Genomic DNA, 20010 nt, shown 5'->3' on the forward strand with positions numbered 1-20010 from the left:
GAACAAGTTCAAATCATTCAACAACATATCAAAGCTGCTCAATCGAGACAGAAGAGTTATGCAGATAAAATGAGAAGTCCCATTGCATTTGAAGTTAGGGATTTTGTATATCTGAACGTGTCTCCCATGAAGAGAGTGCAAAGGTTTGGTGTGAAGCAAAAGCTTGCACCTAGATATGTAGGCCCATACAAGATCGTTAGATGAAGGGGACCAGTAGCCTACAAACTCCAGTTACCTCCGAAAATGAGAGCTATATTCAATGTTTTCCATGTCTCCCAACTCAAGAAATGTCTTCGTGTGCCCGAAGAAGCTATTGAAGCCGCTAGTGTCAAGATCCAGTCGGATTTGACCTATGAAGAAAGACCTATTTGAGTGCTTGAGACAATAGAAAGAGTGACCCATAGCAAAGTCATTAAATTCTATAAGGTGGTATGGAATAACCATAGTGAGCAAGATGCTACGTGGGAGCGAGAGGATTATATGTCTATCCGGTTTTCTACAAGAGATGGTTAGTCGTGCAAATCTCGGGATGAGATTTCTTTAAGGGGGGAGGGCTATAACACCCTAGGTGTTAAGTATGCATTTGGCATTGACATTGCATGAGCACAAGCATCATTGATCATTCATGAGCATGAGCATCTCAAATATTATCTCTATGATTGCTTATATCACATGTGTTTGTCACTAAATGCCTTACATATGCTAGGGTTTACATGTAACCAATGTAAAAAATGTGTGTGGAACCTTAGGAGTACCTTAAACATGTTTATAATGTCACATGGAACAACTTTGGTATTCATGACTTGGACCAATTTGGCCTCTAAATCATGGTTATAGTGTAAGTTATCATTTTCAAGTTGTATATTTGACCTAAGTTGAACTATACTCTTGAGACTTTGCATGGTAGTGCACCCTTAAGCAAAGTTGTAGTACTTGACTAGAGTAACAACTTTTATATTGGGTCAAGACCTAATTCGGTGCATAGCATGCTCAAAAATAGTCCACAAGTAGCAATAGAATTACTGTTTTCGACTTGGAAATTTTTCTAAGTCTTGAGGTGGTTTACCGTTTTAATGAACCTGTGTTTGATGCATTGTAGTTTATAAACTAGACCGATTTAGACTAAACTCATTTAATCAAAGTTATAGATCCTCGTGTAGCTCTACTATTCTTGTTAAAGAAGTTTTTGCAAAGGACGAACGGTTTAGGGGTCACGATCGTGTGAAGTAGCTTTGTCAGTCACGTTCATCCGGACCTGATGTCGTTTCAACGTCGTCGTCAGTGGCCAACCGAGGGTAGGCCAGGCGTGCCATGTGGCGGCTGTATGCTGACACTAGCCCGGCTGGTCAGGCTAGCACGGAGGGTTAAGTCGCGCGCCTCTGCTGCTCAATCCATTTCACTCTCGCACTGTGCTCTTCTCTCGCCCATGCCTAAGCAAAGTGAAGCAACACGCCGTCGTGCCATCACCGTTGCTCTGCCATGCCCTCTCACCGCCATTGCTGCACCATCATCCAATCTAGCTCGCTAGCAGCTCCACCATCATCACCTCTTCCACCCTGACCCGCTTGCCCCACTTGCCGAGCTAGGGTAAGGGCGCATTTCGCTTTGCCACCACCACACCATCACCGGAGCACCGCTACGCTCATGGCTCACCATGGCCCAGACATTCCATTGCCCTGCATGCCTCCATCTCCTTTGGTCTAGCACCCCGTTAGAGTCTTGTAGCTTAGGCCAAATCTAGGGATGATGCCATGGCGTGTCGGTGCCAAAACAGGTCGTCGCTCTATGCGTGGCTGCCATTAACGTCGTGGCACTAGAGCTCATCGTCGTTGAGCTACTCGACCGTATCCCTCCATCCTCTTGCGTCTTCGGTAGGGTAACCCTTGGTCTAGTTAACATCATGATGGAGACCTCTCTCCCACCGCCATCTCATTGGGACGGTGAGAGCACCGCCGTGCACCGTGCACCGTCACGCGACCACACACGTGGACCAAGCTCATCGTCACATCACCTAGAGTGCCCTGACTACCAGCCGACCACATTTGTGAAAGGCAAGCCTCGGAGTATTCTAAGTCTTCCATGTTTTACAAGATATTACTTGAGTCCTTTATATTTGAGGCATTAGGTTATAAGAGTTGATTGGAACCACTTGTTGCATATACTTTCCACGTTTAGAAATATCTATCTTGAATCCTATGTAGGTCCAGGATCGACCTTATGCTTAGCCATGCTTAGATCGGTAGAAGTCGGGTGATTTCCTGTCACCTGCAAGTTATAGGTGGTGACTTGATCACGGTTGGCTATATTGTGCTATCGTGGGACATAACCTAGTGATGTTGAACAATTGGAGACCGGATGGAATCTTATATGTTAGGTGTGGTGACTTATAGTGATTCTGTCTATGTCATTTAAGGACCATCCGTTGCAGGCCCTCTTGTCATGTTGAACGCATGCCTCTCACATAGTTGGCTGGATAAGTCATTCTGACCACGAAGCCGAGTAGCTCAACTCAGGCCAGGGACATGAGCAATTAAAGTGCGTACCCTAGAGGTAGTAAGGATGTGCGGAGAGCCAATGGCGTGAGTCCAAGGGTGGGTTTGAGTCCTGAGCCTCCTAGCAGATTGGTAGTATCTTTGAGGGTGCGGCGCTAGTCTTACCCATGATTTAGACTTGAGTTGTACCAAAGGTGACCCGATGCGACCCTAACGGAGGAAGTATGGGTGTATGTTAGAAATAATTCCCTAGCTGGGTAGGAATCGATTTGAATCGTCATCTCTCCCGGATAGTGAGAACCTGGCATAAGCTCCTTCATCGTAGTAATTGATGAAAGTGTTGGTTATGTGGATTATGAAAATGCTCAACTGGATATGGTTACTATCGTGATGATTTAATGGTATACAACATGTTTGGCATAGGATAGATGCTAATCCAGAATGGAACAGGAATAATAAACTTGTTATTCCAAAGTTAAAAGATACTAGATAAATATTGGCTTGTAGGCAAATGATGTCAACCAGCTCTACTTATAAGCCTTACATGATCCTTGGTGTCTCTTATTTTTGGTTTATGACGGGTAAGTCTAGCTGAGTACCTTCTCGTATTCAGGGTTTATTTTCCTATTATTACAGATAACGTGATGTACCACGGCTACTGTAAGCACTACTTTGCTCCTGTAGTGGATGAGGAATAGGACCATGGACATGGTCATTCTATATATCATCTCACCCTTGTGCTTTTGTTGGAGATGAGTGTGAAAACTGGCTATGTATCTAAACTACTATTGATGTCATTCAGAACTATGTTGCTTCCGCTACTGTTAAACTGATGTTGTAATAACTATGTTGGAACTCCGATGTATGACAAACTATTTGTGAACTTGTTGTAACATGTGGCTTGTATGTTGAATCATGTACGATCTTGGCTTGTATGTTGGTTGATTTGAGATCCTTCGTGATACTCGACGAACTATTGGATTTATATGGGCTCAATTATGATGGTTTGACTGTCTCGGTGGTTACTATTGTACTTATGCTCTTATAAATTGGACGGTTCTGTTACACGCTCCACCCGCTCGGATTCTACGCTGCTCGAACGACTCGCCCCACCCACACCACCCATCCCACGTGGGCCCACATCGTCCGAACATCACCAGCATCGAGAAGAGAAGAAGACACCGAGGCAAGGAAGCATAAGGCAAGGAGGGAGATGGAACACCCAATCTACTTTTGAAACATCATTATGAAATATTTACAACATACGTTCGAAAATAGTTGAAACACTTGCAATATACGTGTGAAACACTTGTGAAAACACCTGAAAACGTCATTGCAAAATATATGCAACATCCAGATTAATACACATGCAACATATTTGTGAAACACGTGCAACAGATAAACACACTTACAACATGCATCTGGAAAAATAACTGAAACATTGGGAACAAAAGCTTGCAACATACGTGTACAACCATTGCAACATATGCAACATCTCACTCCACTTTTGCAACATCCATATGAACACTTGCAATATCCAGATGAAACATCTGAAACACTTGAAGCATACTTTTGCAACATGTGTTTCCGGCACGCAATGTCACCTCACTGCTTGGACGAACAACGGAGCTCGACGCCGCCGTGGCGCATGGAGCTCGCCAGTGCGCCTCTAGGCGAGGACCTGCTCGGCGGCCTAGGCAAGCACATGTGCGAGGCGCGCGAGCACCCCTGGACAAGCACATGTTCCGCCGCCTGGGCCAGCGCACCCTAGGCGTGGCGTGGGACGGAGGCGCCGCGGGGTATGGCGGCAGCGGTGCGTCGGAGTGGCCTGGCAGGGTCGGCGCCCGAGCGTTGCACCTCGGAGGCAGTCGCACGCGCGCGCCTGGCTAGGCCAGCAGCAAGCGCTGGAGGCGGCAGGCGAGCGGATAGGAGCAAGTGAGCAGATAGAAATGAGTACGTGGACGAGTTGATTTTTTTGTATTTAGAAACTGAGGAGCGGAGAGTCTTGGGCTGGCATCGCGTGAACGTTCAGCTACACGGACGTCCGCTTCCTAGCATTAGTGTTACGTTTACGCGAGAGATCCAAGAATGTGGAAACGAGAATGATACAACTAAGACGCTTTGTCAAGCACACTCACACCAACTAGCACTATATTTCCTATCATTCTTTTGCCTTACGATGGCAATATATTTTAAAATCAAAAGACAATCTTATTGATCATTTTTTTAGCGTAATAACCAACCTCTCTTCGTGGTGCCCCTACTTGTATTGCGAAGAGAAAGGGGAAAATTTTCAAAACAGCACTAATTTGGACTGGTGTTCTAGAAACAGCACCGGTAATTACTGAATTTTACAGAATAGCACCTGAGAGATTAAATGCATTCATGAAATAGCACTCCACCTCTATTTTAACATGCTTTATTTATTTTTTTTGACATATATAGCTTTGTCTTTTATCCCTTGTGCTCTTGCAAGGCACGCCATCCACCCTTTATATCTCGTTCAGTATTATAAATGAAGGCGCTACCCTATAACTAACTAAATAAATCTGCATATGGAGAAAATTTAAAATGAATGAATGGAAAGATATGGATGCTACTTTAAGCATAAGCACTCAGGAAATTGCATATTGAATAACAGGCATCCATAAATTTGCATACTGAATAAAAGACATCCAGAAAACTGCATATTGATTAATAATATATAAATCCATGACCTTGACCTTATTTAAAAGAAGCATCCATATCAGTATCTATTCATTTATTTATTTATTCGTAAGAGTAAAATTCACTGGTGGTCTTTAAAATTGTCTGGAGATGTTATCTAGGTCTCTAAAGTCCCAAAATGCGTCTTTGGCTTCCTAAAATTATAACGGGTCTCATCTCAGCCAAAACAAGCGTTTACCCGTCCTGCTACCCTACGTGGCATGGATCTGACATATAGGACGCACATATCAGCGGCAAGGCTCCACCTTAGAAAAATCGTATCTTTTCCATAAGCCCCAAGAATAATGAACGCAAATCCAACCGGCTTGGCAAAAAATTCAAGTGCTCAAGCATTGAATCTTAATTTCTCTCACCCAAAACCCATCTCTCAACTCAATCTCTTGTAAGATTTAGCTTTGGAAATCAAAGGGAGAAGAAAAGAGAACTTTGAATGCTTGTAGGTTGTTTTGGCTGAGGGCTAGAGTTATGGTGTATGTAACAGAAGTAAATGAGAGTGATATTTATAGCTGTAGCATATTTTAGCTATTTTGAGTGACATCGGAACTTCTGACGACTAGGATTTCATACAGGGAACAATACGGACAAGATCGCTAGGACGTGAAGGAGAATCATCGAAACTTCCAACGTGAGCAACACATTTTCTTAGGCAGGCTTGTGTGCACAAGCAATATCGAAACTTCCAACAAAAATCTGAACTTCCGAGTGTCGGAACACGCTTATGCCCTGTTCGTTTGAACTTATCAGCCCAGCTTATTAGTCATAGTATAATATTTTTCTCTCACAACAAAACAACATCAGCCGGCTTATCAGCCACAAAAACATCAGCCAAACATCTTATTAGACAAGCTTTGCGGACGCTACATCAGAACTTCCCCTGACACACGTCGAAACGTCCGATGATGAGTTACTTTTGACGGTGCCTGTGCTGGGACTAAAAGAAAAATAAGCTACAACTAATATGATCATCTTAAATGAAGGATAAAATTCAATCATATCCATTGCTTCTTCATGAAAAGATGCTTTAGGTATTTCTTGATACAAAATCATTAAAGATGATATTTTTATGAATAAAATATCTTCTAGTGTCCTTCGTTTTCTTATATTAGGATCAAACAAAAATTTCTTAAGTAACATTGTAAAATTCCCAACACCTAACTTAGGAGGAAAACAAATGACCATACGAGTTAACAACATGTATCTACAACCATCCGTAATCAAGATTAAATTGTGTAAAATCGAACAAGAAAAAAAAATGCAAACCTCGAGTAGATCGGATTGATAGCTTCCTCGTCGATCGGCAGTTTGGCTTCGGCACTTCTGCTGGAGGCAAGCCTGGGCTTTGCAGCCTGCACGCTGGCAAGACAGCAACCGGCAAGCCGCAGGCCCCTGACGGCCTGACCCCTGCATTCGGCTAGATGGGATGGGCAGATGGCGTGGCGTCACTGGGCACAACCACACGGCGCACAGGCTCACGAGTCACATCCATTGGCCGATCGGCGAGTGGGCGAAGGCAAGGAGTCAAACAGAAACGAAGCAACGCCCAACTGATGGAATTGACATTTCGTGGTCTTCTTTGGGCTCCCGTCGGGCGTTGCCTCGCTGGGATGGTCATATTGGTTGATGGGCAACGGTGGGATTCGTGAATACTTTACGTGGGTTTAGACCCTTCTAGACATTTGTTTGGTCGTACTTATATTCACCTTTATAATAATCAAATATATATGGGTTGACAAGTTGAAGTTAGATTAGATCTGTTTTTGTCGTTGTCTATTTCACCCCAACACCGCACGGCCACTCTAGTGCTCTACCCGTGCTCCCTCCTTAAGATGATGTTTAGATTCTGGGACATGAGAGATGAAAAAGGGAAATAGAATGTAAGATAGGTCTAATACCATTTTGATATTGAAAAAGAGAAATGATACTGGATTGGGAAGGACAAATGAACATATCCTAGCTATCTAAACCCTATTCTCCGAAAAAAAAACCATCTAAACCCGACCGGAGGGTGGGTTACCACTGGAAAATAACGAAATGGAGAAATCTAATTCTTAAGATGTTATTCCTGGTAATAAAAAATGGAGAAATCTAATTCTTAAGAAAATATTGGTTCGGAGAAATAGTTTGTTCACGCTATCAAGAACGAAAAACTGTTTTTTGTTTTCTTAAAAAAAATAAAGGGAATTGTTCACAAAAAAAAGGGAATATATTATATGGTGTGAAGTGCGATTATTTATGTTGATGAGTCCAAAAGAAACACTCATTAACAGTTGTATACTACGCTTTGCACCGAAACAAAAACAGTCCTGACACGATCTGATTATACGCATGAATGAAACGTGAGGGTTCGTCCAAATCAATTGTGATCTACTACTGCCGTGTTACTGACCCTCGAACCGAAACGCCCACCGCGAGAGCTCGCAACGCAACCGGCCAACACCTAGCACGGTGTCCTCTCCTCTCTAATCCCGTGCTCCCACGCTTCGTATAATAAATAAATAAACACAAATAAAATCCGGAGGAAATCTCTATTCGCTCGCCGCAAAACACAGCGCTAGAAAATCGATGACCTAAATTCCATAGAGAGAGTCAGAGAGAGCGAGAGGGGGAAAAAATCCCAACCCACCCCCGCCGCGAGATCGCCGGGCGCCGCCATGTCGACTCCAGCCGCCGCCTACTATGCCGCCGCCGCGCGCAAGCAGTACTTCTGCTACCAATGCAACCGCACCGTCCTCATCGCGGCCTCCGCCGCCGCCGCCGGTGAGCTCTCGTGCCCCGAGTGCCACGGCGACTTCCTCGAGGAGGTCACCGTCCCTGCCCCCACCTTCATCCCGCTCCCCTTCCCGTTCCCCTTTGCCTCCTCCACCACGATCCCCGCCGGCGGCACCGCCCCGGCCCCCGCCGCCGCTCCAGCAGCCGCCGGCTCTGGCGGGTCCCCTCCCTTCTCGTCCTCGTCCTCCTCCGCCGCGACCTCCCCGTCCCAGCCCAACGACCTCTCCTCCATCCTCAACATCTTCCTCGGACTCGGGGGCGAACAACCCCCCATCAGGGCCGGCGGCGGCTCCGGCTCGCGCGCCGCCGCCGGCACGGCCACCCCTGAGAACGAGCCGGAGCCCTTCGACCCGGTCATGTTCTTCCAGAATTACATCCACAGCCTCATGGAGGGGGGCGCCAACATCCAGGTCCTCCTCGACGACCCCAGCGTCAACCTCGGCTCCGGACCCGGCCTCGGCCGCATCGGCGGGGCAAGCTTCGGGGATTACTTCGTCGGCCCAGGCCTCGAACAACTCATCGAGCAGCTCGCCGAGAACGACCCCAACCGCTATGGCACGCCGCCGGCTGCCAAGTCGGCCCTCTCCTCGCTCCCCGATGTTGTCGTGACTCACACCATGGTTGCAGCCGCGGAGGGCGCTGAGTGCGCCGTCTGCAAGGAGGATTTCTCGCCTGGAGAGGTGGCCAAGCAGATGCCCTGCAAGCACATCTACCACACCGACTGCATCGTGCCGTGGCTTGAGCTTCACAACTCGTGCCCCATCTGCCGCTTTGAGCTGCCCACTGATGATCCTGACTATGAGGGGCGGAAGGTCTCTAATCCTCAGCCGGCTGTTGGTATTGCTGCTGCTGCAGCTGCATCTGGGAGCTCTACTGCTGCTGATGGACAAATGGAGGAGAGGCAGGAGAGTCCAAGGGTGGTTGAGAGGAGGTTCAATGTGTCGCTCCCATGGCCATTCAGCGGATTGGGAGGGCAGACATCGCAGCAGGATGGGAACAGTGGAGGAAGCGGTAGCAACTCACAAGGCAGTGGCTCGCAAGATGGTGACCCACCCAGCAGCAAGAATTGATCACAAATCAGCTGGAGGTATATTTGCAAAATAAAATTCTGCAACCGTTACCAGCTATATAGTTTTTTTTAAGTGGATTGTAACCTGCTTGAAACTATTTATTCTCTCATCAAAGCTCAATTTATTTGTTCTGTGTTTTGACTGTGGAATAACTGTTTTCTTTTTAACCATGGGGAAGGAACCGCCCAAATATAGTGAAAATGTCATAAAAGGCAATGTCATTTGTGTTTGTTATATGGGTATCATATCATACATAGAGAAATCTTTATAAGCCTTGGTAAAACAGGAAAAGTTGGAGAAGTAGTACAATTAGTTAGTTAATTATTCCATTCTGAATATACTTGATGTTGTGACTTTAAATTTCATACAGCAACTGTGGCCTATGCTGTTCACTGTTACAACAAGTTTCTATCATCTTAAAACAAAATGAACTTGATGTTTCTATCGTGTTTGCAGTGATAAGGCGTGTTTCTACCTGTAGACAGAGTGGCAGAGCTTCTTTAAGGCCAAGGAGGGCCATGGCCCCCACTAACCTCCTAAACTTGTTTAAGCAATAGCTAATTTCACTATTTAATTGCTGTATGCAATGCTAATCTGCACTCTCATTGGTCCCCTCTCAACTCCTTTGGGAATTTTGCCACTGCCTGTAGAGATTATTGGTTCAATTGAAACCATGTCATGAGCAATTCCCTGAATCCAGTTGTAAATGTAGTGTTTGAACAATGGATGGTAGTAGTCTGTGTTACCCTAAATGCACCAGATCAATTGCCTTATATGCCAAATTTGTTGGCCAAGTTTTTTTGGGTTTATGATCTTACAAGTGTACATGTTAAATGGAACACTGTCTTAATTTTTGGCTAAATGTTCACTTCCTTTGCAAATCACAAGATTAGGGATCAATTCCTTATTTGAAGCAGAGGAAACTTCAGGAATCTCATGCAAAACCTATGCTTCTTTGCTTCCAACCCTCTCATGTCAACTATGATAATCACCTGCTTTCAGGAGTACATGGATATGTCCCTATATAAAGCTATTTGTAGGAACAATATCTTTCTTCAGAAAGGCTCTATTTTCTTATGGAGAAGAAACCTTTTTGGTTATACACAATAACTTCTAATCCTATATCTAGCATAACTGTAGGGATCAATTGTCTTGTTAAGAATATAGGATTTGCAAACTGAGAAGCTTGCAATCAACATGATTGTATGTTCTTATTAATTGCCTACATAGAAGGCTATAGCTTCTGCATCAAAAATATCTCTATGACAGTATGTGCTGTTTCATTGTTTTAGTAGCATGCTTTTAGTCATAGTAAACATCTGTCTATATAGTGGATTTTTCTTTTTCCTAGTTATTAACCATCCTGTGGGACTTGATAGATTCTACTTTCAACATTTTCCGTCTTCGTCTATCTCTTATTATGATTTCTGGAATGTTTTTAAGATGCAAGTATCATTTCTAGACTAGGACTATCCTCAGGATGGGTAACAGAAGAATCAGAAAAGTTTTTGTAAGGTTAGTGTGTTTGGTTTATACAGACATCTTTCTCAGCACAGCACTTCGCAATTGGCTACCTACATGGTTCCCATGGGTTCTATATTGCATAGTTAACCAATACAAAATGATTGATTGAAAGTAAATTATGACTTGGATTGTTAAAGTGCTCAGAATTGTATATTATTCTGCCCATACTTTTGTTTGTGTCGTTCCTTAATCCTGGTAACAAATGTCAATTTATCAACATTGGATTGGATGCATGAGCATAACAAAACATTCATATCACTGTATTTGCTCCCTTGGAACTGCATTTCTGGTCTTCTAGTTGAATCCTAGGATGGTTCTAGTTTATTTCAATTGGTTTTTAGTTTGTTTCAATTTTTTTTTTTGCTTTAGTTTGTTATTATTCCGTAATGGTTGATTCAGAAATAAGGCAATCTACAGAACCATTGACCCAGCATGGAGTAGCTTTGCTTAGTGTTTCCGTCTTTCTGCTTTATAATCACTTAACCACCTTGCAGGACAACAAAAAAAAGACCTAGGATTTTTTTTCCTTTTTCATTGTTAACGAAAACAGAGGATGAGGCACATCTTCCTTAGCACTAGCGATAATGTCTCAAGGCTTTCACAGTGAAATCCAGAATTCTCTTGGGCACGTGTTATATATTTTATAAATAAGAAAGGCGTGGAGAATCTGATGTTTTCTAGATGACAATGACTTGAACATAGAGAAAGTTAATAACTGGGACACTTCAGCTTAAATATATATATATATATTGTTTAAAGAACCACCTGCACTGATGACATTTGTAAACTGCTCCAGGTGCATGCTAAATCATTCAGCGTGTAAGATATTATACTAAAGAAATACCAGGCAGTCGTATGTTAGCTTCAATTTGTTGACCTTTGTTTTTACCTTAAATAGTTGGCAGAACCTTTTGTCTGTCTGCGCTATGGCTCATGCTGCCCTTATTTGCATCTCAACAAGTGTTACTTCTTTGGTCTTGTGGATTCGACCAACTAGTACTAACAAAGGTTTTATCTGGTTGCAGGTTCACCTTTTGGCGATCTGTTGAAAAGTCTGCAGTATTTATGTGTCACCATGACTATACCTACAGGAATTTACAGTCTGTTTGTTAAGGAACAATCGTTTGTTTTAGTTCTCTTGCTGTTCGTTAGGTCATGCAGACAAGGCGCACAAACTGCCCCCTGCAGCAGAATGTGCGCGTCGAGACTTTTGTGTAGATTTATTGATTGATCTTGGTCCGTGAAATGGTGAATCCCAAATCCATCTTGTAACTTGTTGTCGGTGCCTGGCGAATGTGCATTGGCGGGCCAAGTTGGTGCGCCTGTGCCTAGCGTGCACTCTGTATGTGCAATGTGTTTGCGTCCTTGCTGTTGCAACTTGCAAAGCGGCTGGGGGCGCACTGCACTGCACGTGTCGTTCTGCATTCTCTTCGTTAGCAACACACCACTAGGGTGCATGCTACATCTGAAACATATACTACTCATAACATACGCCTACAGACATTCACGAAGACACCGCTTCGCTGCCCGCTTCAGCCTGAGGATACGTGACTACAACGAAAACTGGGAGACATCAACGTTGAGCTGGTCTGGTGGGCAGGCAGGAACACTCGTGGCCACCAAGCACCAACCGGCTCCCACTGTTGTGAAACGGTGTCTCCCAACAGGCACCTGTTCATGAAGTGATCTCATCCATCAATTACAAGATTAGTGGATAGGATTAGACAGTTAGTTTTACTCCAAAGGGCATGTCCTTTGGGAACAGTCGTGCCCCTTCGTGACACCCCCTCACTTGTATAAATATATTTCAGAGATCAATGAAAATCCTTTGGGAACAGTCGTGCCCCTTCGTGACACCCCCTCACTTGTATAAATATATTTCAGAGATCAATGAAAAAGATAGTTCTCCCAAATCTTGTTCATTTACATTCACGCTTTAACACGTTATCGGCACTTTTGCTCTACGAACAAAAAGAATAACAGAGGTCTGTACGACCAGCGGGAAGACGCGAAGGCAGTTCTAGCCAAGAACAAGAAGCGTTCTTCACTGGAGAATGGAAGTGCAGAGTTCGACCATGAGACGCTTGACATTGACAATAGCACTCACGGATTATCTTGATTTGCTTCTTCCGTGGCTTCATCGACCAACAGAACCAAAAGAAAATTGATGGTTTCTGTCCCGATTGCATCAAAGCACTGTAAGATGCAATTTAATTTTCATCAATTTATGATATTCTTACCTCGATAGGAAGTTGCAATCAATCTGTTGTTCGGCACACTCCGTCCCCTTGCCACCAACTGGTGCCCTGCCTGCACGCCATGCTTGCGGTAGCAGTAGCGTATGCACCTTTGCCGTTGACATCGCAGTTGTGCCAAATTGGCTGCGTCTCGAGCGAAGTTTTCGCTGGAGATCGCTATCGCTGATGACCCGGCAGGCGGCGGCGATATCCACGCACGCGACGCTGTGCCCGCTTGGCCCTGTACCTGTGGGCCTTTCACTGTGGCCGGCGGTCCCCGCGACCTCGCGCCGAAAGCCCCCATGGCCGACCAGCCCAAGCTGGCGGGCCCCAGCCCACAACAGCACCCCAACGTCCGGTGCTCCCGCGGCTGGCGCCCTGCTTCTCGGCGGCGGCGGTCGGCCTTCTCAAGACCACGCGGCCAGGCGGCACGCGCCAGTGGCCCCCATGCCCGCGGCCTCGCGCCGGTGGCAGGCGGCCCCCGCGCCAGCGACCAGGAGGCTCCTATCGACTTTGGCTTGCACCTCGCTGCGGCCTCACGCCGATGGCCGGAGGCCAGCCTAGCGGCGGGCCGACGGCGTCCACCTCAACGACCGAGCGACGGTTTTCTCCCGAGGAGAAACCGTCCGTGTGTGTGGATAAGGTTCTGTACTTTTACGGAAAAGACGTTGCATTTTTTATAAAATAAATAATTATCCTTCTAGATAATTATGTACTATACCTTTTTTTAATGTTTTAGCCCACAGGTTAAAACGTTAATCGCAGATCTTATTATCTGTACTTTACAATGTAGTCTTCTGGCTACAGTATATTCCACTGAGCTTTATTTGCCGTATGCAAATATATATTCTGGATCCACAGATCTTCAAAAAAATTGCATAAGTGATAAGTTTTGTTTGCTTCTGAGCCATAGGTTCAACGTAAATTTTTAAATTTACAAGCAAATAAAATTGTTGTTTGGTACTGTTCAAAGAATTCGCCCTATGGCATTTCAAATAAACATGTACTATTAGCATTACATTGTTCAAAATGTTTGTTCAAATTGACAAACTCAATAAACATGTGTTATTATTACATTGTTCAAAATGTTTGTCCAAATTGGCAAACCCAATAAACATGTAATATTATTATTACGACCTTTGTATTGCAATTACTTTGTTATTTGCAATTTTCATTTTATGTTAAGCCCATTTATGCTTTATTTAAAGCTTATAGCGCTTACATTTTTAATGCAAAATCCATTAAGTGTATTACCTCATTATTTGTATAACACAAATGTTCCACATTGTATATTGGCAATACACAAGGTAGCGCCATAGTTGCTACTGTGGGATCTACATTAAATTCTTAGTGACTATCCTCAATGTGCGTACCCAACATCACAAATTGGAACATATGGTCTACATTTTTTCACAAAGATGACTACCATTAATCAGCATTCCTATTGGCCATACACAAGGTAGCACCATAATTGCTACTGCGGGATTTACACTAAATTCTTAGTGACTATCCTCAACGTGCGTACCCAATTCGTTTGCGGATTAACTAAGGTCTACATCAATCTTTTGATGATTACCTTAAAATGTGTTTATACAAATTGCATACACCACTAGACATCTACTGTTCAATAGACTATGTCTATATTATTAGAGGTCTATATCTTTATGATGACTACCTCTAATGTGTTAGCATAAATGAGGTTTACACTATTAGAGAGATAGATCTTGTCTCCTATTTATTTTGCATTAATTAATATAGCATCACCATAGCAATTTAAATTTACCCTTTGCGTAAATTCAGAAAATCTATGGTTTAAATCTTGTTAGAATAATAGCCAGCAAAGAGTTTGATCTCTTGCTCTTGATGGTCACCATTATCTAACATGGTCAATGGACGTAATGTTAAACTTGATGTTCTATGGATTCATGGCAATATTTGATGCTCCTCATAAGAGAGCATCACCACTTATGATCAATTTAAATACGGAGTTTTATTTAAATAAAGCACCGTATACATCTAGGTCACACGTATGTGTATCTCAATGGGTGCAAATCGAAGCACTATATGGCTAGCTTTTAATGAGTGATACGAACAACACAAGGCAGTCATTCTGCCCAATGCCAACTATGATTGGCCACAACTTTATCTCTAGGATCATAAGTCCACTTAAGAATATAATTACGTTGTTCCAAAATATCCCCCAATATTGTGTTTTCGCGAAAGGACATAACTTACCAAATGTATTCTAGATTAATTCCTACATTACTTCAGGTCTATATGTATGATAAACTCTTATCGAGGAATCATCATTAGCATTATAGTGATGCTCTATCATCTAAAGTACATTGAATTTTCAGAATCATACAAGTTCGATGCCATGTAATAATGCCATCCAAAAAACTTTAATGGTAAGATTTAACGCAAAAAGAAGTAGCAGCCCTGTGCATTCCTTAGGGTCAAGGCACTTCCCAAATATGACAGAACCATATTCTGTCCCAATTGTGCATGTTACAGCCACACAACTTGGAAATGTTATGCCTTGAAACATTTAATTGATCGGTATTACAAATCCATTGGACATAAATATCCGGCTCAACAATAAAGATATGAAGCACGCTTCTATCTTCAACCTAACACCACCAGGAAGGCTAGTTGTTCATAACAAGTTTCATGAAAAAACCAAGTAGCAACCAAACACTTAATTAATAAGTGGGTCTTATGAGCATGGAGAGCACGATCATCGAATTTACTTCGCTTGATCCATTTTGGGGACCAAAATTTGTCTCCCATTTACAAACATACCTAGTTTCTACGTCCTATTTTAGTGTTGTAATATAAAATATTGTCATCAATTTCAATTGAATATCACAATAATGTGCCATCACATTTGATATTCCATTAATTAACATGTATGTAATCTATATACCTGCAAAGAATGTCATTATATTCTTCATATTATATATAGACTTATACGGGAGTCAATCCAAATGCAAAGAATAATTTTGTCTAGTGGATAGTTGCACCACAAACTCTATATATAGGGAAGCCAAATATTCCTAAACTCTTACATAGAGATAAGAAAATATTTTGTTAATCGCTTGACATGATGTCATGATAGTGGGCTTTGGTCGTGCTACTATCATACTCCCTATTGGTACTCAAATAATAATCATGAATCCATTCTTGTATTCTGATTCCATAATGTACCTAATTAAAATTATAGAGATATCCGTCAATGTGGTTTTCATATGGAAACCCCAAGATGACAACTAAGAGGAGTATTTTTCTCTTAACAACGGATATGGTAATACTTAAACAAGACATCCTCAGTTGGATTTGACTACACATACATAACATATATCCAATGTTGCGTACAAATAATTCTCTCTCTTGATGTCAATAAGACTTGACACATTTGTCTTAGTTATTCAACTATAGAGATAACTTGAGAATTATTATCAATTTTATTGGTCATAGCATCAATATGAGCCACTATATTTCTTGAAGAAATTCAAGAACAAACTTGTGACTCTATTTACCATTTTATGGACCATAAAGATACTATGTAATGCACATTTATGCATCCATAATATAGTCCCAGGTGTGTCTCTTAGTCATGAGAACCATCACTATACCAAACTTATTGCTTAAAATCTTTAATTTAGAGTAAATTATCCTAGACGCGGGATCAAATCCATTTTATATGGAACTGTTTGGTTTTTGGGCACTATATATCAAGTACCTTATGTCCATACCAATAATGGTTTTATTGAGTCTCTTATTAAGAATTAAATTGCATGACATATTAAAATAGAATTGTAATTTACCAGAACTAAGTTGTTTTCATGCGGCCTTACACACCGCATCGTTAATTCAAATTCATCAAGCTGCATTTATACAACTCCCTCCGTTGCAGTATGTACGTGAAACTTTGGCCGCAGCCAAACATTTCCCATCTGCGCATCGAGTATGTTTTCACATACCCATATCACCACCCCAACATACCAATGTGCATTAGGGATCCTAAGAGATAACTCTGCAAGGAATTTATAAATTGTCCGTATATTGATCACATTTGAGGATAATTCTAGGCATTAGGGGGAGATTTATACCACATCAAGAATGTCAGGAATCAAAAGAGCAATCCTCACATTCATGTACCAAAAATTCTAAACCTAATCATTTAGAATATCTTATATTTGCATCATACTGCAAAGAATCTGCCAGAAACATTTACTGATAATAAGAGTGTCATAAAATCCTCTTATCCTACTTATAATGCGCCTGAAAGAATGGAGGTACCAATTAAAACCATTCAACTCCCACTTTCAAAGAAGAGGGGGAGAAGTACGGCTGCTCTTAAGAATAATGCTCCAAGTAAGCATCCGAGGACATCGAGGACATATCCTCCAAATCAGTAAATCCAAGTCAACCTCAAGTTGGTAGACACCCAAAATGGATGAGCATCCAAAACCTAGATCAAAATCGACCCGGATCAACGGTGCACCCAAACTCTGATCCTGGGACATTGGAACACCCTGACTCCATATGGGAAATGACTCGGAGTCCAAAAGGGTTAACATTTTCACATGCTATATTGATTTCAAGAACTGAATCAATCATTTAAAGACTACAAATTGTCGCGGCATATACTCCTCAAAGATTGCCTTTTTACCTTACTGGATCCAGACCAAAAATCCTAGGCAGAGTGTCTTTACACTCAAATTTGGTCAAACTAAAAGGTGGCAATTAAGGAGATTGCTCTTGTTCAATGATGAGAAGCATTACCACAGTAATATCTTCCCTCACAGAGTTTCTTTTCAGAAGCAAGGTGGTGAACAATAAGAGCTTGTAGCATATGGTTTCACGCAGAGACCCAACATAGCATACCCCATGGTATGTGTGAAAATAAAGTTTTTCTAAATTCAATAATTGGCGGATCAAATGAATTTGATAGATTCGGACGTATAAGTCCCAATGGACTTCATATTCTAAATCCAAATACAAATCGCAACATACATTGTGTATAATTAAGCATGATTGCGTATATTGGTTATTTTGATATCATCATGATATAGAAATAATTATGTAATCATTTGAGATACAATTTCCATCATGTGGATTCGAGATGGAGGATTTGGGTAAGACCAAATGTTGTTAGGCTTACAACTTGAGCACCGTCCTTCAGAGATTTTAGTGCATCAATCAGCCTATATCCAGAAAATATTAGAGAAATTCAATATGGACAAATTATATCATAACAATACCTCAATGGTTGTTCGTTCTTTAGAAATAGAGAAAGATCCATTTAGACCATGGGATATTGGAGAAAAGATATTGGAACCAAGGTTCCATATCTTAGTGTCATTGGAGCACTTATGTATCTTGCAAATTGCACTATGCCTGATATCGTATTTGCAGTAAACATACTAGTTAAACATAGTGCCAATCCAACTCACCGTCATTAGACGGGAGCGAAGCATATCCTCATATATCTTTGTGGCACAAAGGATCTTGGTTTATTCTTTAAGAGAAATTATGATCCTAATATGATTGGATACACGGATGCTGGTTACTTATCTGGTCCCCATCCCAAACTGGATTTGTATTCTTACATGGAGGTATAACTATTCATGAAGTCTTCTAAACAGACTCTGACGGTGACCTCTACTAATCATTCTGAAATTATTACTCTATATGAGGCATCACATGAATGTGTATGACTTCGTAGAATGATTAACCACATACAACATGCATGTGGTATTGGTTCAATTGAATCACCTACAATTATCTATAAAGATAATTTCGTTTATGTTACATAGATGCAAACATGTTATATAAAGAGTAATGTCGCTGAGGACATTGCCCCTAAGCTGTTTTATTTCCCATAAGTTATGATAAAGCGGAAAAATAAACATCTTGCAAATCCAGTCATGTGATAATCTCGCTGACCTATTTACTAAGTCCTTATCAACTTCTGTGTTTCAAAAATTGGTACATAGAATTGGTATGCGGCGACTTCGAGATTTGCCAGAATCAGGGGGAGACATCTACTAAATGTTGACCTGTACCAGCATCATATTATACTCTTTTCTTTCACAAGTTTTACTTGCAAGGTTTCTTGTCAAAGTTTTTAATGAGGTAATATTAACATAAGCATGTGTCATATTTCCTATTTTCCCCACCGGGGTTTTTGTGGGAAATATCAAAGACACATATTGCCCTCACAACTCATCCATGGTTTTTTCCTGAAAATGTTTTTCATGTGAGTTATCCAAAAGTCAATACCAATAATATGTCGTTATATTTTCTCCTAATTTTTCCACTGGGTTTTTATAGGAGTTTTAGCGGCATATCACTTTATATTGCTCCTCATATTTTTCTTTAAAAGGTTTTTGGAGGAGTTATCTTTATGTCGTATCTCCAATATTTTTCCCCACTGAGGTTTTTAATGGGATACCAATGACATAGTGGTTTACTTAAATCACAAATAAATATGCTATTTTCTCCTTATTTTCCAATAAGGTTTAATAGAGTTTTTATGGCATATCATATATTCCTCAGATTTTTCCCATAGGGTTTTTCGAGGAATTTCAGCTTACAGCTGCATTGATCTCAAGGAAGATTCGATCAAGGGGGAGTGTTGTGAAACGGTGTCTCTCAACAGACACCTGTTCATGAAGTGATCTCATCCATCAATTACAAGATTAGTGGATAGGATTAGACAGTTAGTTTTACTCCAAAGGGCATGTCCTTTGGAAACAGTCGTGCCCTTTTGTGACACCCCCTCACTTGTATAAATATATTTCAGAGATCAATGAAAGAGACAATTCTCCCAAATCTTGTTCATTTACATTCACGCTTTAACACCCACAAGCCCAAAAATAGAACCGACGTCGCTGGCACGAACGCGCGAATCGGATCGCGGCCCACCTCTCTCCATTTCCTTCGCCTCGTCCGCGCAACCCGAGCCTCGCTTCCGCCTCTCCCACTTCCCAAATCCCACCAGGCCACGACGGCACGTCGGCACCAACCCGTCCGCCGCTCCCGATCGCGAGGCGAGGGTAGCGAGATCGAGAGGCGCGTCGCCGACAGCCGGGCGGCGCCCCAGTTCCAGGTCGAGGCGAGGTACCTACCTCCCCTGCCGCGTCCATTCATGCTTCGCAGCACGGTCACCCTATCTATTCAACT

The 20010-nt window shown here is 42.2% G+C and overlaps 1 protein-coding gene and 1 long non-coding RNA gene across 4 annotated transcripts; one reads left to right on the plus strand and one right to left on the minus strand.

Moving 5' to 3' along the window:
• Positions 1 to 7744: 7744 nt before the first annotated feature.
• On the plus strand, positions 7745 to 11856 carry LOC136529961 (E3 ubiquitin-protein ligase RING1-like). 2 transcript variants are annotated; one of them, XM_066523045.1, is made up of 2 exons: positions 7745 to 9075; positions 9515 to 9831. In XM_066523045.1, the coding sequence occupies exon 1, from the start codon at positions 7871 to 7873 to the stop codon at positions 9056 to 9058; it is 1188 nt and encodes a 395-aa protein (XP_066379142.1). In that variant the 5' UTR covers positions 7745 to 7870; the 3' UTR covers positions 9059 to 9075; positions 9515 to 9831. The 2 variants fall into 2 exon arrangements, with proteins under 2 accessions (XP_066379142.1, XP_066379131.1); XM_066523034.1 differs by lacking the exon at positions 9515 to 9831 and adding an exon at positions 11608 to 11856 and having other exon boundaries at positions 7746 to 9075.
• Positions 11857 to 12447: 591 nt separating this feature from the next.
• LOC136530189 (uncharacterized) lies at positions 12448 to 13610 on the minus strand. Of its 2 annotated transcripts, none has more exons than XR_010777742.1 (2): positions 12823 to 13610; positions 12448 to 12717 (listed from the first exon to the last, which is right to left on the minus strand). It is a non-coding gene; the product is annotated as an uncharacterized lncRNA (long non-coding RNA). The 2 variants fall into 2 exon arrangements; XR_010777725.1 differs by having other exon boundaries at positions 12448 to 12756.
• Between the last annotated feature and the right edge of the window lie 6400 nt (positions 13611 to 20010).

This window comes from Miscanthus floridulus, chromosome 1, assembly GCF_019320115.1.
Source record: "Miscanthus floridulus cultivar M001 chromosome 1, ASM1932011v1, whole genome shotgun sequence".
In the NCBI taxonomy this organism is placed as follows: Eukaryota; Viridiplantae; Streptophyta; class Magnoliopsida; order Poales; family Poaceae; genus Miscanthus; species Miscanthus floridulus.

Coding starts and splice junctions, on each gene's coding strand:
- LOC136529961 (XM_066523045.1), top strand. CDS start 7,871: ATGTCGACTCCAGCCGCCGCCTACTATGCCGCCGCCGCGCGCAAGCAG.